The sequence below is a fragment of the Otolemur garnettii genome, unplaced genomic scaffold, assembly GCF_000181295.1.
Source record: "Otolemur garnettii isolate 467f Iridium unplaced genomic scaffold, OtoGar3 scaffold00021, whole genome shotgun sequence".
NCBI lineage: Eukaryota > Metazoa > Chordata > Mammalia > Primates > Galagidae > Otolemur > Otolemur garnettii.
Window position 1 is genome coordinate 24,099,039 of NW_003852416.1, and position 15,913 is coordinate 24,114,951.

General features: G+C 48.1%; 1 protein-coding gene across 1 annotated transcript in view; it reads left to right on the top strand.

Annotated features, from left to right (window-relative positions):
• The window catches only part of TLL2 (tolloid like 2), a 134,407-nt gene that overhangs the window by 97,339 nt on the left and 21,155 nt on the right, over positions 1–15,913 (top strand). The window contains exons 10-13 of the mRNA XM_003787305.2: positions 3,102–3,204; positions 9,284–9,400; positions 11,747–11,892; positions 12,558–12,753. Coding sequence (XP_003787353.1) covers positions 3,102–3,204; positions 9,284–9,400; positions 11,747–11,892; positions 12,558–12,753 — 562 coding nt within the window. The remainder of the gene's footprint in view (positions 1–3,101; positions 3,205–9,283; positions 9,401–11,746; positions 11,893–12,557; positions 12,754–15,913) is intronic.

Genomic DNA, 15,913 nt, shown 5'->3' on the forward strand with positions numbered 1-15,913 from the left:
GGCTAAAGAATTATTGTGCAACCTGCACATACGTATTACTGAGCTCTATCACCTGAATTCAAGCACGGTGGGGGATATCAAAGAAATCTAAGGCATACCCCATCTTTATGAGTCTTAGCGTTTAGTTTCGGTCCCCCCTCACTCCCAGGAAATCTGATTTAATGGAAAGAGGGGCATTTGCTTGGGGCCAGCTTTTTTATTAAGCTTCCAAGGTGATTCTAATATGCCAGGTAGGAATGAAAACCACTAGTCTAGTTTGAAAGATGAGTGACACACAGGCCTTAACAGGAGGTGAGCTGGCCTGTTGTTTTCTAGTCCTGACTCTTCATATCCCAGGAGTCCACAGGGCTTTGTGGAAGAAGATGCTGCTTAAGGCGTGAACATTCTGGCTCGGCGCCTGTGGCTCAAGTGGCTAAGGCGCCAGCCACATACACCTAAGGTGGCAGGTTCGAATCCAGCCCGGGCCCACCAAAAAACAACAATGACGGCTGCAACCAAAAAACAGCCGGGCGTTGTGGCAGGCGCTTGTGGTCCCAGCTACTTGGGAGGCTGAGGCAGGAGGCTCACTTGGGCCCAGGAGTTGGAGGTTGCTGTGGGATAGCTTGAGGCTCTGTCTCACAAAAAAAAAGACCTGAACATTCGGTGAGATGGGCCCAAGAACAGGGGTGGGCGCTCATCACCAATCCAGATGGAAGCCTGTGAGGAGCAGTCAGTGTTAGTTGCTGTGTACGCTATGCGTGTGCTCAGTGTGTGCTGATGTTCAGAGCTGCCATTATGGAGTGCCTGTCATGGGCCACGCATGCAATGCACACTCTCTACACAGATTTTCAAGCATGCTGCTCAACAGCCAAGTGGTGAGCATGTTGTTTTATAGGTGAAGAAACTAGAGATCCAAGAGTCAAGTATTCCCCTAAGACTCCAGAGCTAGAAAATGATGGAACTGAGCAGCAGACCCAGATCTGCCTGATTCTAAAGACGCCTACTCTGGAATTACTACAAAAGAGAGAATGGGGAGTTCAAAAGAGACAAAGAGATCACATTGTGCCCATCTGTACAATCAGGACAGAGTTCACGGAGCTGGGGCACTTGACCTGGGCCCAGGGAGGGTTTCATATGAGGGTGCACTGGGCAATAAGGTCACCCAGGTTGGGCCCTGGGGGCTCTGAAAGTGAGTAGAGAGTTGTATTTATGAGATGGGAGTGCAGGGAACTCCTGAAGTTTCCTGAGCATGGGAGGGGCCTGATAAATATGGTAGAAAATTGATGTAGAAGCCCCAATGTAAAGAATAGATGTTCCAGCAGGGACAGTCCAGGAAAGGGTGAGGAAGGGGGCTACGTGGGGTTGAAAGGGAGGGACACAGACATCAAAGGAAAAAGAGCCATCAGCAGGGATGCTGGGCAGATATGGGGGGTTGACAACAGGTGCAGGAGAGGTGATACCAGGGTTTGTCACCCGAGTGGTGGGGCGATGGTGTCCTCTACCATTGGGGAAGCAGGAAGGGAAGTGCTTTGTTTGGAGGTGTTCTCACCATTAGTGGGGAGCAGGGAGGGCAGGAGCTAGTCAGAGAGAGAACATGGGGAGGGGATAGGTTAGTGTGGTGAGAACCAGAAAGGACAGGGAGACCAGGGATCACAAGGACAAATAATCCTTTAGATTTGGCAGGGAGGGCACCTTTGCCACAGCCTCTCCAGCCTAAGGTTTTCCTTGGACATAAGAGGGCCCCGGGGATGTCTGAATATGAAAGGGGTGGCCAGAAGAGGAGCAGAGAGTCGAGAGGCTGGAGAGAGATGGGCTTCTGAGCACAAGGTCCCCTGAGCTGGAAAAAGAACAGTGTCAGGGTGCAGGGGCTGCGGGGCAGGGCACGGGGCAGGAAGTGTGGGGAAAGACGCTTGAGGGGCTGAGGAAAGAGCAAAGTGGAGAGCCCTGGCTGGACCAGCTGCTGCTCCTCAGGCCTGGTGAGCTGGGTGGGGATGAAGGGCCAGAGGATACCTTAACTCTGCTCTGGGCCACCCACGGCAGGGGCATCAGTGCTTCCTGGACTCCGAGTACTCACCTGTTTGGCCGTGGGCGTTCACTGGCCGCTCTCAGGATGTCCTAAGGAGCCAGCACTTTTGCTTTTGCTCCCAGCTGCACCTGCACGTCCCACTTCCCCCTCGGCTCTCTGTGCTTCTCATTCTTTTGCCCCTTCTGCCCCTCATTCCAGACACATGCACGATAGCACCCGCAGGACCGCGCCCCACACAGCTCCTGACCTTTGCTCATGCCAGTTTCTCTCGGGGAAACTGCTTCTCTCCAGCCTTGCTTCTCTCCCACCGAGCCCCCTGTCCCCTTAGTGTAGACCTCACCTCCTCTGAGAAGTACTGTCCAGTATCGTCAGCAGACAGAGTTGGTTTCTCCTGCCAACAGGCTCTTTCTGGCCATTCCTCTCTCCTCAGCATTGACACCCTGCTGTCTGGCTTCCTGGATCTCTGAGCCCCCTAACAGCTGAGGCTCTATCTCATAGCTCTTTCTGTCTCCACTGGCCAGCGGAGACTAGCACTCACTAGGTGGTCAGCAAACAATGGTGGAGTGAACAATTGAACAAATGAATGAATGAATGGAGCAGCTGTGGGAAGGTTATTAGATACGCTGCACCTCAACAGAGCAAGGTCGTGGCCAGGGGCATGGACCACTGAAGTGCCCAGATGCACCCAGGCTCCCCCAGCCCCCTTAGAATGACTGATGATGCTATAAGATCTTTTTATGTCTCTGCACTTCACTGACCCCTCACCTCCATCCAAACACCCAGTCTCAACACACCTCGGTTGCTCTTTTTAATGCATCTTGCTTTGTGTAAACCACCTAGTGACTTCAGAAGCTCAAGTGATTCCCCAGACAGAACCAAAAGACCCATCTCCTTCTGTTTACTCCCCGTCCTGCTGAAGGTTTATTATTTAATGTCATCAGGTTTCCTGTGAGTGTGTTTTTGAGACAACACTCCAACTGTGGTCTGGGAGTCCTGAATGCTAAGGGGTAACGTGAGAACACTGGTATGCAAGATGTAGCTTTCCAAACTCCTGGGGCTTTGCTGCCAAAACTCACTTTATGGTAATTCTTTACAGATCGTCCTAAACTTCACATCCATGGATTTGTTTAAAAGCCGCCTATGCTGGTACGATTACGTGGAGGTCCGGGATGGTTACTGGAGAAAAGCCCCCCTGTTAGGTGAGTTGACTTTAGACAGAGAGGAATAATGGGAGGATCTCTGGGACACTGTTAACCTTGAGAAGGGCTCATCCTGACAGCAGTCACAGGAAGCTCTCAAGGATCTGTGTCATTGTAAAACTCTGAGCACTCCATTTGGCCACACATGTTAAAAGCTTTTAAAACTGCAAATACCCTTTGACCCAGCAATTCTGAGCCTTGGAATTTATCCTGGGGAACTAATTAAGGAAGTGTGCAAAACTCTAGCTACAGGGATGTTCACCGAAGCAGCAAAAATTGAAAGCAATTTAAATGTTCAATGGTAGTGGTTCCCCGAATATATTATGATACATCTTTTCAATGGAAAACTCCCCAGCCATTAAAAATAAAGTTGGAAGTGACATTTATAGGTATAGAATAGGTATAAAAGGTATGAAAAAAAAAGATGCAAAATTGAATATGTAGCAGGATACCGTGATTAAAAATGCATAAATATTGTACAGTCATTGCAAATTTAGGTGCCTTCAGGGTGAGGTGTGAATGAATGAGCTGGGATTTGGTATAATAAGATGAGTGGTGGGGAATAGTGATCTTAACACTGAATGTCCCAAATCATTCACTATAAAATTACTTAAAACAAGGTGCAGTCTGAATTCAACTGGGAGAGGCCATTTTGTAATCTGTAATATAAATATCAAGCAAAATTATAAATATAAATAAATAACACACAGTGGCTATTCCAGGATGAGCATTTTGTAAACATTTTATTTGGCTGTTCTTGGTTTAGCTGTATTTTCTAGTTTTTCCATGATGAGCATATATTATTTTTATGAGGTGAACAGGGCATGAACTCATCCATGAGAAGTTAGCTTGACCTTTGAGAGAGATGCAGCAGGCAGGTAATGTGAAAAGAAAGGTTAGTTCATTCCAGATAGGTCACAAGAAAAGGACTCCCTCATGGATGACAGGGAAGATGAACACTGCATGGAGGACCGATGGCTTCAGTGTCTTGGGAGTAGACACTGGAATGGCAGCCAAGGTGGAGCTGGAGAGAGAAGGCGATTGATAGGGAGCCAGATTGGGGGTCTCAGATGAGAGTGGATTGTCCCCACTCTTAGAGGGGCTGTAGGACAGACTCCCAGTTGGACAACTGTGACCACTCAGTGAGGACTTTGTCCTTGGTGCATCTTCATGAGAGCAGAAAAGCCACACTTGTGCTGCCACAAGTGATTGCCTGCGAGTGAGCTATTGTCAAGGCAGCTGGCTGAGACAGAGTAGAAAACAACAAGACAGGGCTAAGGAGTGTCATAGCTGGATTGAGCCCATGGCTGGATTGAGCCCTGGCTTCATGCTGGATTCTGGGGAGCCAGGGAAGGGACAGATCAGAAGAGATGGGACTGGCTGGACTCTGGGCAAAGCACACATGTTCCCTCGTCCAGAGGGCCATGAATGTAAGTTCCTGGAGGTACAAACATGTGCCCTGATCTGGTACCAAAGACACAGAAAGGAGACTCCCAGTACGCTCATCAAACTATTGAAGGTGGTTACCTCTGGGAAGGGAAGCTGGGGATAGTGGGCAGCTTCATGTTTTGTTCTGTCTACTTCTCCTTCATTTGAATCTTTTGTACAAATGCATTCAGGTCTCATTTTATAATTCAATGAAAGGAGCTGTGTGTGAGAAGCCTCCTGAGAGCCTGGAATCACAGACCTCCTCAACCTGGCAGGGACCTCACAGTCACCTCATCCCACACCTTCACCAGAAAACTCAGCTCCCCAAGTTTGGACTAATTTCTAAGGCCACACAGCTACCAGCCAGTGGATCAGACCAGAATTCAGATGTCCTGGGGACGGGGGACAGGTGTCTTCTGAATCTGAGCAGGGAATCCTCTGAGGGAAGCCAGATAAAATACATTATTTGTTGTTTATCTGAAATTCAAATGTAACTGGGCTTCCTGGAGTTTTGTTAGCTAAATCTGGCAACCCGATACCCTCCCAGGAATAGATAGATTTAAAGACTCAGGAGGAGGAAGCTCTCTGTTACTAAAGTTCCCCAGAGAGGGCCAAGGCACGTTCCTAAGAATGGGAACAGGCAGTAGTTTCCTTTGCTTGAACTTGAAAAAAAGAATTTTCTCACTACAGATCCTGGTGTCTCTGGCTACATATCCATTAATGAGATTGGACAGATTGGACTTTTGTTGTTCATTGTTGGTGGTAATGGTGTGGGGTTTTTGTTTTGTTTTGTCTTGGATTTTTTTTTTTTTTTTTTTGGGTTTGGCTCATATTTTACCTACTCTTGCTGTGTGTGTGTGTGTGTGTGTGTGTGTGTGTGTGTGTTGCAGCCAGCCATGGCCCAGCGCCTGTAACCATCATTCTTCATTTGCAGGAGTTCTCCTTTGCCAACTATTTGGCCTGCTCTGATGTTTCCAAATGCAGTTGTTAGCGAACTTTTGTATTTGGAACAAGTGCATTGTGTCGCCGAGCTGGTCCCTGGGAGGGGTCAGTGCCATGAAATCTGCTGGAAGGAGGCAGGTCAATGCCCCTTTGGCAGGAGGGAGAGCGGATTAGGGCGGATTGTGAAAGTATGCATCTTGCTCTGAAAACTGTGTATCGCATTTTTTCCCAGGGCAGTGTGTGAAAATCCAGGCACAATGGACACATAACTTTTTATGAATGAACCCTTTATGACTCCCCATGGAGCCCACTTGTAGTGTCCTCATCTGCATTTCCTCTTCTTGATATCCTTATTAAACTCCTCCTCGAAATCCAGGAACTGGATTTCAGTTTAGGAATCTGACACCTTTTCTCTAGTCCAGTTTCTCTCCAGCTTGTTTATTCTCCTTGGAAGGAGGCTGTTTGAGACCTAGGTTTTCACCTAGTGATTAAAGGGAAATGTAAGTAGATTGAGAACATTTCACAGCTGGTTAAAAATATCAAATCCGTTTTTCAGTTTCAGGGGTCACTTATGAGATTGCACCCAAATGGGGAGGAAGATGGCTGGACAGAGAACTCGGCCAGCAATCTTAGATACTGTCCTGTAAATTGGGTTCTCCTCTTTCATTTCTGTTACAGAAATTACTCTCACAATGTCCTCTTGTATGCAGAACTGTCTTTGGGCATTCTGTATTACCACAATGCACATAAAAAGCCCTTTTCCTTCTTTCCCTGAAATGGGGAGGGACATTCAGAAAGGTGGGGCTGGTCAATCAGTGTCCCATGGCCCCGCTTCTGAGGCTCCCTGGCCAGGGGCAGCCTCCCAAATGTGCAGAAATGATAGAGGGAGTCAAAGAGCCAAATCTGGCATTTCCACAGACTTGCTATATGGTTTGAATATTTGATCTTCATTCCTAAACTGGGAAATGGGAAGGATGTTTACATTCCCAGGGACTAGATTTGATGTCTATTTGTCCAAAATTGTACAATGTTCAGGACTGCAACATAGAGGAGTTTCTTTTGATGGTGGTGATGGTGAGGATGATAAGAAAGTGATGATGAAAGACTCAGACTCCCCCATTCACATCCTGCTTCTACTTAGAGCTTTGATATTTAAATTCTCTGATCCTCAATTTTCTTATCTATGAAATGAGATGAATAATAGTACCTAATTCTGAGAGTAAGAGGGATGAAATAATTGTAAAGTGCTTAGGACAGTGGCCTGCCATAGAGATACTTGATTCTAAAAGAGGCTTTCATTAGTGAAGGTGTTGAGACAAGGGAGTTGTAGATAAGAATTACAGAGTAACTTGGGGATAGTGTTTAGGAATGTTTTATAATTTATTCCAAGTGTAGCTCTGCCAGGGCAGTAAAATATACCTTAGCCTCCCGTTCCTTCCTCCTCCTGAGTACAGACGAGTTGTCTTGTGGCCCCTGGGTGGTAGGTGGTTCATCTTATCCGGTTAGAGGGTTAGAGCCTTAGGCGGGGAGGCAGTGAAAATCCCTCTCTCTTTTGGAAACAGTCCTCAGCGGCTGTGACAGCTGGGTTTTAAAAGGAGGAACCTGGACTTGGAACTTGGGCTAGGCTAAGAAGGAATTCCTTTTGGGGACAGGTGTTGTCTTACTGCTGTGCAGCGCTGTCTCCTCACTCCCCCACGCTTGCCTGTCGTTTTCCAAAAACTAATTGACAGTAATTAGCTGTGCCAGAGGAACCATTACTGAAAATGTATGGGCTGCTGATGCATTTTTCCTTGAAGAATTCATAGCAGGAGTTTTTATCTCATCTCACTTCATATTAAGCTCCCTAAATCCAAAAGATTCCAGGTGGCCAGAATCAGAAGGAAGTAGGGGAGATTAGTAGCTTCCACCCTTGTTTCTTCCTGAGGGATGCAAACCACAGTTGGCCATTAGGAGATGTCCCCCATGGCCTTTAGTCCTCCCCCAACCTCACCTGCTCTCCCCATTTCTCGGAAAGGCAAAGTAGGATTACAGCTTTGAGTGGCTTGTCCTGTGCCTAATATGGCACTGGCAATATTTAAAAAATTAAAAACTATTGAAGTGCAACTTACATGCCATATAATTCACCACTAAAGTGTACCACTCAGTAATTTATAGCATGCTAACAGAGTTGTGCAACCATCGCCACCATCAATTTTAGAATATTTTCATCATCCCCCAAAGAAAAACCCATCACCATTAGCAGTCACTCCCCGTTTCCCCCCAGCGCTAAATAAATTCTTTGACTGACTCACACAGTTAGTGCTTGGCAGAGCCAAGCTAGCCTGTGTTCTAAACTGATCAGTAAGACTCACCCATCAACTACCTGCCTCATCCCTGCCCTGGCCCTGGGCCGCCACCCTTATGTGGTGTTGGGAAGTGGATGGCTAAGCGTTACCAGGTACTGGGAAATCCATGTCTTCCCATTTTCCTTGGTAGAGGGTCCAAATTTTAGACCACATATCCAAATGTCTAGAAATACATTTTTTTTCAATAACAAAATTTCTATTATGAGTTTCTTTTCCATTAGGTGGTAGTAACTTAATTTCAATTTGTGTTTGCTTCCCCTAGGCTGGGGAGTGCAGGTGGTGGAGGGCAGGCTCCCATATTGCCATGGTATTGCTGGGATGTCCTCGTCCCCAACTTGTTGGTCCTTTGTCTAGATAAGTGACCATCACGCTTCCTCCTTATCTCAATCCTAGGCTTGTTCAGAGTGGTACCAAGTCCACCTCTCTCGAGAGCTCTGGGAGAGGTTCTCTGGCTCTCCAGTGCTCTGGGCTATGGGAAAGTCACCTCCGCACCCCCTCAGGAGCCTGGAATCATGTTGATGCCATCCATCCTTGCTTTGCCTGAGGGACCTGTGTGCTGTCTCTAGGTCAGATGTCTGGATACTGCTGTTCTAACCCTGAGGCAGGGGGTGCTGGGGAATCTGGGGTCTCATGGCTCCTCCAGGCTCTGCTTAGGGACTAGGGGCACAGTTTTCTGCGTCTCCCAGATTTTTAAACTTACTTGGGATCTCTGTCATCCTTTTCCACCCAGAGTCTCAGCTCAGAGGGAGACAGGGCGTGGGCCTTTCTAGGGCCTCCCTTGTGCTCTCTCCAGACCTTCCTCTCCATGCCTCCGCCCCCTCCATGCTAGACTCCCAGGATAGGAAAACACGCTGTCATTCAGTGTGCATTCTTGCAGGTCTATGCTGTAATGACTAGGCTTGTGAAGTTCAAAAGCTGAGAAGATCTGATTTCTTTGTCGTGTATTCTCTGGCATCCCCTCCTGAGGAAGGAAACCAGAAGGTCTAGTGCCCTGGAGGGTGGGCATATATGCAACGGAAAAAATTAGGGAAAGAAACCTTCAGCACTGCCTCGGACGGTTTCTCCACTTTCACAGGCCATCAAGGCCCACTTGGGAGGGGAGGGAGGCTTCGGCTGTACTTTGGGTCCTTTGGGATCTGGCAGTCTCCTGGAGTCAGCCTGGGTGAGGCGCATGGGTTCTGTGGCTCTTTCAGTCGCCCGGCTCATCCCGTGTCTGCTGCAGGGTCAGCTGTCACAGCCAGGTGCTGCTCACCGGGGGCCACGTTTCCGGACCCCATTTCCAGAACCACCATTCTCTCCCACCTTGCAGTGAGTGTCCTCTTGCCGCCCCCAGGCACCCTGACTGTTTCTTTTCTGTCTCCCAGGCAGGTTTTGTGGCGACAAAGTCCCGGAGCCCCTCACCTCCACAGACAGCCGGCTCTGGGTGGAGTTCCGCAGCAGCAGCAACATCCTGGGCAAGGGCTTCTTTGCCGTGTACGAAGGTTTGTTCACGAGGAGAGAGGCCACTTGTCCTTCCCTGGCAGCCCACTGTCGCTCTCCCACCCCAGCTTGCGAGAGCCGTGAGGGTGGAGTCACTGGAAGCAGGGGCCCGCTGCGCCAACTTCAGAACTGGTGTCACTCTCCGCCCTGACCCTGCTGGACCCTCCTTCCAGACCAGGAAATACCCATACAGGGGTGGAGTGTAAAGCTGTGTGGGAACTACTGCAGCCTCTGAATGGCTGTGTGAGCCTAAGGAAAGAATCTGACCTCTCTGGGCCTCTGTTTGTTCCATTTGTGAAAAGAGAACTTCGGATTACATCAGGGAATCTCCAACTGCATTGCTCAGAAGGGTCTTTGGGCCACCCTGGTTGTTGAGTAGAGGGTACCAGCCCTCTAGGTCTGGGCTTAGACAGCTGCCACTAGATGATGCTGCTTCTCTTTGTTCTGAATACCGAGCTTCTCTGGCTTTCTCACTCCCCATCCCACCCAACCCTGCCAAAACAGAGAAACTACTAGAAAATTATTAAGCTCCCTTTTGGAGCTGTGTGAGAACCGTGTGCGTGCACTGCGTGTGTACTGTGTATGTGAACCATGTGCGTGCACTGCGTGTGTACTGTGTGTGAACCATGTGCGTGCACTGTGTGTGAACCGTGTGTGCACTGTGTGAGAACCATGTGCATGCACTGCGTGTGTACTGTGTGTGTGAACCATGTGCGTGTACTGTGTGTGAACTGTTTGAACCGTGTGTGTGCACTGCATGTGTACTCTGTGTGTGAACCATGCGCATGCACTGCGTGTGTACTGTGTGTGTGAACCGTGTGTGTGCACTGTGTGTGAACCGTGTGTGCACTGTGTGAGAACCATGTGCGTGCACTGCGTGTGTACTCTGTGTGTGAACCGTGTGTGTGCACTATGTGTGTACTGTGCGTACCATGTGCGTGTACTGTGTGTGAACTGTGTGTGAACCATGTGTGTGCACTGCATGTGTACTCCGTGTGTGAACCATGTGTGTACTGTGTGAACCATGTGTGTGCACTGTGTGTGTGCACTGTGTGAGTGTACTGTGTGTGTGAACCATGTGCATGCACTGCATGTGTACTGTGTGTGTGAATTGTGTGTGTGTGCTGTGTGTGTGAACCATGTGCGTGCACTGTGTGTGTACTGTGTGTGTGAACCGTGTGTGCACTGCGTGTGTACTGTGTGTGTGAACCGTGTGTGTGCACTGTGTGTGAACCGTGTGTGCACTGTGTGAGAACCATGTGTGTGCACTGCGTGTGTACTCTGTGTGTGAACCATGTGCGTGTACTGTGTGTGAACCGTGTGTGTGCACTGCATGTGTACTCTGTGTGTGAACCATGTGCGTGTACTGTGTGTGAACTGTGTGTGAACCGTGTGTGTGCACTGCATGTGTACTCTGTGTGAGCATGTGCATGCACTGTGTGTGAACCATGTGCATGCACTGCGTGTGTACTGTGTGTGTGAACCGTGTGTGCACTGCATGTGTATTGTGTGTGTGAACCATGTGTGTTTACTGTGTGAACCATGTGTGTGCACTGCGTGTGTGAACTGTGTGTGTGTACTGTGTGTGAACCATGTGTGTGCACTGCGTGTGTGAATCGTGTGTGTACTGTGTGTGAACCATGTGCGTGCACTGCATGTGTACTGTGTGTGAACCGTGTGCGTGTACTGTGTGAACCATGTGCGTGCACTGCATGTGTACTGTGTGTGAACCATGTGTGTGCACTGCGTGTGTACTGCGTGTGTGAATTGTGTGTGTACTGTGTGTGAACCATGTGCGTGCACTGTGTGTGTACTGTGTGTGCAAACCATGTGCATGCACTGTGTGTGAACCGTGTGCGTGCACTGCGTGTGTACTGTGTGTGTGAACCATGTGTGAACCGTGTGCGTGCACCATGTGCCTGCATGTGGCCCTCTGCACCAGAGGTCCTCTACCCTCTGCATTAGGATCATCATCACCTGGGGAATGTCAGTGCTGCTCCAAGCTCCCCAGACCCAGCTAGATCAGAATCTCTGGGGATGTGGCTCTGGCTTCCACAGTTTGAAAAACCTGCCAGGTGATTTGGATGCACAGGGAAGGTACAGAACTGCTGCATGACATGGTTATTGCCTTTAAATGAAAAACTTTCCAAGTTGAAGGCAAACGGAGTAGTGCCTTCTGGAGGCACAGTCTTTGTCAGCGGGAGATGAAAGTGCTGGCGAGTGGAGCCACCTAGTGGTGATGTGTGTGCCGCCCCCCACCCCCACCCCCCTGCGCCCCGCCTCCAAATCTTTCTTCCTAAGATCTGACCAGGGACTCCCTCTTGCTCCTGTGCTGTGTTTTTCTAAAGCTACCTGTGGTGGAGACATTGTCAAAGATGCTGGCCAAATTCAATCTCCCAACTACCCAGATGACTACAGACCTTCCAAGGAATGTGTTTGGAGGATTTCCGTTTCCGAGGGGTTTCACGTGGGACTGACCTTCCAAGCTTTTGAGGTGAGTGTTGCCTGGGTTGTCTTACCAATGGTGAAGTAAATGGCAACTTTTACTAGCTGCTTTCTGTGCTATAAAAATGAGTTTCCTAAGAGGCCATTTTCAAACCCATGGTGACTTGTGCCAGGACATCTGTTATTCAAATCTTTGCAGGCTTTGAATTGAGTTCACCTCATTTCTGAAGGCTGCAGGAAGATTGAGGGGAATAATCAAAATGAAAACTTAGAATTGAAACCAAGGACTTTTTGTAGACTCGTTCTTCCCAGTTTACCCTCTCTTAATCTCTTCTCAGCTTGATTCAACCTCAGCTTCTGCAACTAGGAGATGATGTGGAGAAACCCAGGACGCACTCAGGTCCTTTGGAGTCTTGGTTAGCTTTTGAGAAGTGATATTTGGGTTCCCTTCTAAATCAAAACTTTTATTTTATTTTATTTTTGTATTTTTAAAAATTTTTTTTTTGTTTTTTGAAACAGAGCTTCCCTTTGTCACCCTTGGTAGAGTGCTGTGGCATCATAGCTCAAACTCTTGGGTTCAAGCGATGCTCTTGCCTCAGCCTCCCAAGTAGCTGGGACTACAGGCGCCCGCCACAACACCTGGCTTAAATGAGAAATTTTAAAGTTTAGCCTTCGACCAACAATCACCCATGTTGCCTCTGTTTCTCCCTTTAGATTGAAAGGCACGACACCTGTGCATATGACTACCTGGAAATCCGAGATGGCCCCACAGAAGAGAGTGCCCTGATCGGCCACTTTTGTGGCTACGAGAAGCCAGAGGATGTGAAGTCAAGCTCCAATATGCTATGGATGAAGTTTGTGTCCGACGGCTCTGTCAATAAAGCAGGCTTTGCAGCCAATTTTTTTAAGGGTATGAATTAGCAGTTTGTTTCCACTTTTAGTCATGAGAAGAAATATTGCCTCCTTGGCTTAAGAATCACAAGACTCATATGGAAACTTAGCATCAAGCAAGGCTCCCTGCAGGGAAAAAGCAGTTGCCCCTTTTAGGGCTGGGTTCAGGGCCCCAGCAGAATTCCCACCTGGTGGGGGAGGCTGGGCCTTGGCTTCTTTGTGGCAGGAAGTTCTTTCTGTACTTGGAAATTAGGTTTAATAAGTTTACAGGAGCACACTATTCTATAGTGAAACTGGACTCTGATAACAAATATTTTTATAGCAGCTATCATTAATGGGCACCTACTGTGTACCAAGATATTGGATTACATGACGTCATTTAATTCCCAAAGTAGCCCTTTGAGTTAGGCTTTTGATCAGGGCTGAGAAGAGCTGCTCAGGACCACACAGATAATTAAGTGGCAGGCCGGGGATCCAAACCCAGTCAATCCATCTCCTGAGCTCAAACTCAACAGTGTTGCCTTGCATTCCTTGATGCAGACCAGAGATGCAGACCAGAGACGCAGCCCAGGTCTTCAGCTTCTGAAGTCTCAGCACCCCCAGCCTGCATACCTACCCCCAAGTGATGGGTGTGGACGAGAGGAAGGGAGTGGTGCTCTGGGAACAAGCCTCTATGCTGCCCTGGGGACCTGCTGCTCTGTTGGGTCTTGATGGAACCAAACACGGAATGACATAGAAAGACCTAGTTTTCCTAGCCTTCTTTTCTATCTTCCTTCTCTGCTTTCAGGGCCCTGGAAGCCCCACAAAGCATGCCCTAAGAGGGATGGATGATCCCCCACATTTGCACTGGGCACCTACAAGTATAGCAGCAGTCACTAAACAGAGATATTCCGTGCTATGCAGCTGAGGCCCCTTAATGAGTGACCCTTCTTCCCCAAGTCCCAGCCACCCATGCTCAGGGGAGGCTGCTTTTCTTTCTTTCTTTTCTTCCATGGGACTCCTGCAAGAGCCAACCTGGAAATCTTTGTCCCTCCCCTCCTCCCAGTCTCCCCTCTGCCCAATCTCTGGTCTTCTCCAGGTCCTACCTGAACTGAGCAGCTGTCAGAAGAGCCCACTTTAAGCAGGCAGCCATTTGTTCTTATTGAAGCCTCAGTTTTCCTCTCTGTAAGGTAGGGAACAGGAATCTGCACATGTACCTAGCCCCATGGAAGGACTGCTGTGGAGCCACTTTATAGGCTGGCAAGTGCCAAACAAGACATGGGACTTTATCTTTCTTGTCTGGAGACATCTGGGAGAGAGCAAACCGCAAACCCCAAGCAGTAACAGAACAAGAATCATAATGCCCTGAATAATTAGAGACCACAATTAGTCTCTTCATTCCCAAGCAAAAAAAAATCCAGGCTATAGCAAGTGCATTTCAAATCTGGGTCAGCTGTGATTGCCCAGGGAAGAAGGCTATGGCAGCCTTAGTCAAAATACCTGGAAATTCACAGCCCCAACCCGACCCTGGCCCAGCCTGGGAGGATCCTATCTGACTTGGCAGTAGTGACACTGGCTGAGTGGCTTTGAGCAAGTGGCCCCATTTCTCTGAGCTCCAGCCTCCCTACCTGGGAGCAAAGAAACGCTGCTACCAGGTTCTTGCAAAGTTGTCAGGAGAAAGTGGATACTGTTGAGTCTTATCAATTGCATTTGCTAGGAAAGGAACTTTAAAGTGGTTATTCTCTATGGCAAAAACAAAACAAAACGATGTGACATTTTCTTCTTGCTATGGCAATGGATTAACTTCTTGTGGCTGCTGTAACAAAATACCATAAAGTTGGCAGCATAAAGCAACACAGATCTATTATCTTATAGTCCAGGAACTCAGAACCCAGAAATGGTCTTCCTGGGCTGAAATCAAGGTGGTGGCTGGGCTGCATTCTTCTTGAGGCTCTAGGGGAGAATCCATTTCCTCACCTTCTCCAGCTTTGGAAGCTGTCTACATTCCTTGGCTTCTGTGTTCAAAGCCAGCAATGGCCAGTTGTGTCTTAGGCTGATCACAGACCCGTGCTCCTGTTGTCCCATCGCCTCTTCTGACCCTGACTCTCCACCTACCTCCTTCCTTACATGCACTCTCCTGTCAACATTAGACCCACCCGGGTAATTAATCCAGGAGAACCCTCCATCTCAGTCTCCTTAACTTAATCACACTTGCAGAGTCCTTTTTGTCAGGTAAGGTAATAGCCTCATAAGTTGCAAGGACCAGGATGTAGACAACTTTGGGAAGGCCTATGTTACCTACCACCTGTCATGTGTGATGATGAAGTTTTTATTTCCATTCTATTTATTTGAATTCTCCTAACCTTCTCCTCCCCTGACTTCCACTCTCAGGTCTCTAAGTTAGCTTCTGGGTTCCATATCACTGACCCATCCACACCTCCTTCCTGGTTCTGTTCTAATCAGCAATGCACATTTTCAAGAGGATCAGCTGTGGCAAGAGATTAGGGTAGCCAGATTTAGGAAGTAAAAAACCAGGATGCCCAATTAAATTGGAATTTCAGATAAAGAATGATTCTTTTTCCTATATTCTCTAAGTACTACATACTGTGCTCAGAAGCAATTGTTTATCTGAAAGTCAAATTTAACTGGGCCTCCTGAATTTTTCATGGCAATCCTACTGGGGATGCCAGTCAGGGCAATGTCAGGGAGTGTCTGATACTAACCTGGTTTGCGAGGGACTGCATAATGGTCTTCACTGGCTCTAAGTAACCATGATGACTGGCTCTGTTTGTTGGTTACAAGATGCCACCTGCTCCTTCCTCCACATGTAACGTGTATTCAGCGTTCACCACATCATGCTGTACATTTGTCCAGCGCCATGCTGTATAGTGTCAGTGCCATGCCGGGGCTGGGGATACTGAGAAAAGCACACAGTGGTTGCTCTCAAGGGCTCACAGTGCTGCAGAGAACATAGAAAATGGGTGGTGACATCACTGAACCTCCCAGCCTACTCAGTGTCCTCCTCCAAGGGCATTTCTTTCTTTTTTTTTTTTTTTTTTGACAGAGCCTCAGGCTGTCATCCTGGGTAGAGTGCCATGGCATCACACTGTTTCTGCCCATGGTGAAATAAATTGACGTTATCATGGTTTTTTAGTTTAGTTATGGATATTCCAAAGATTTTACGAAAACAAAGGGCGTTT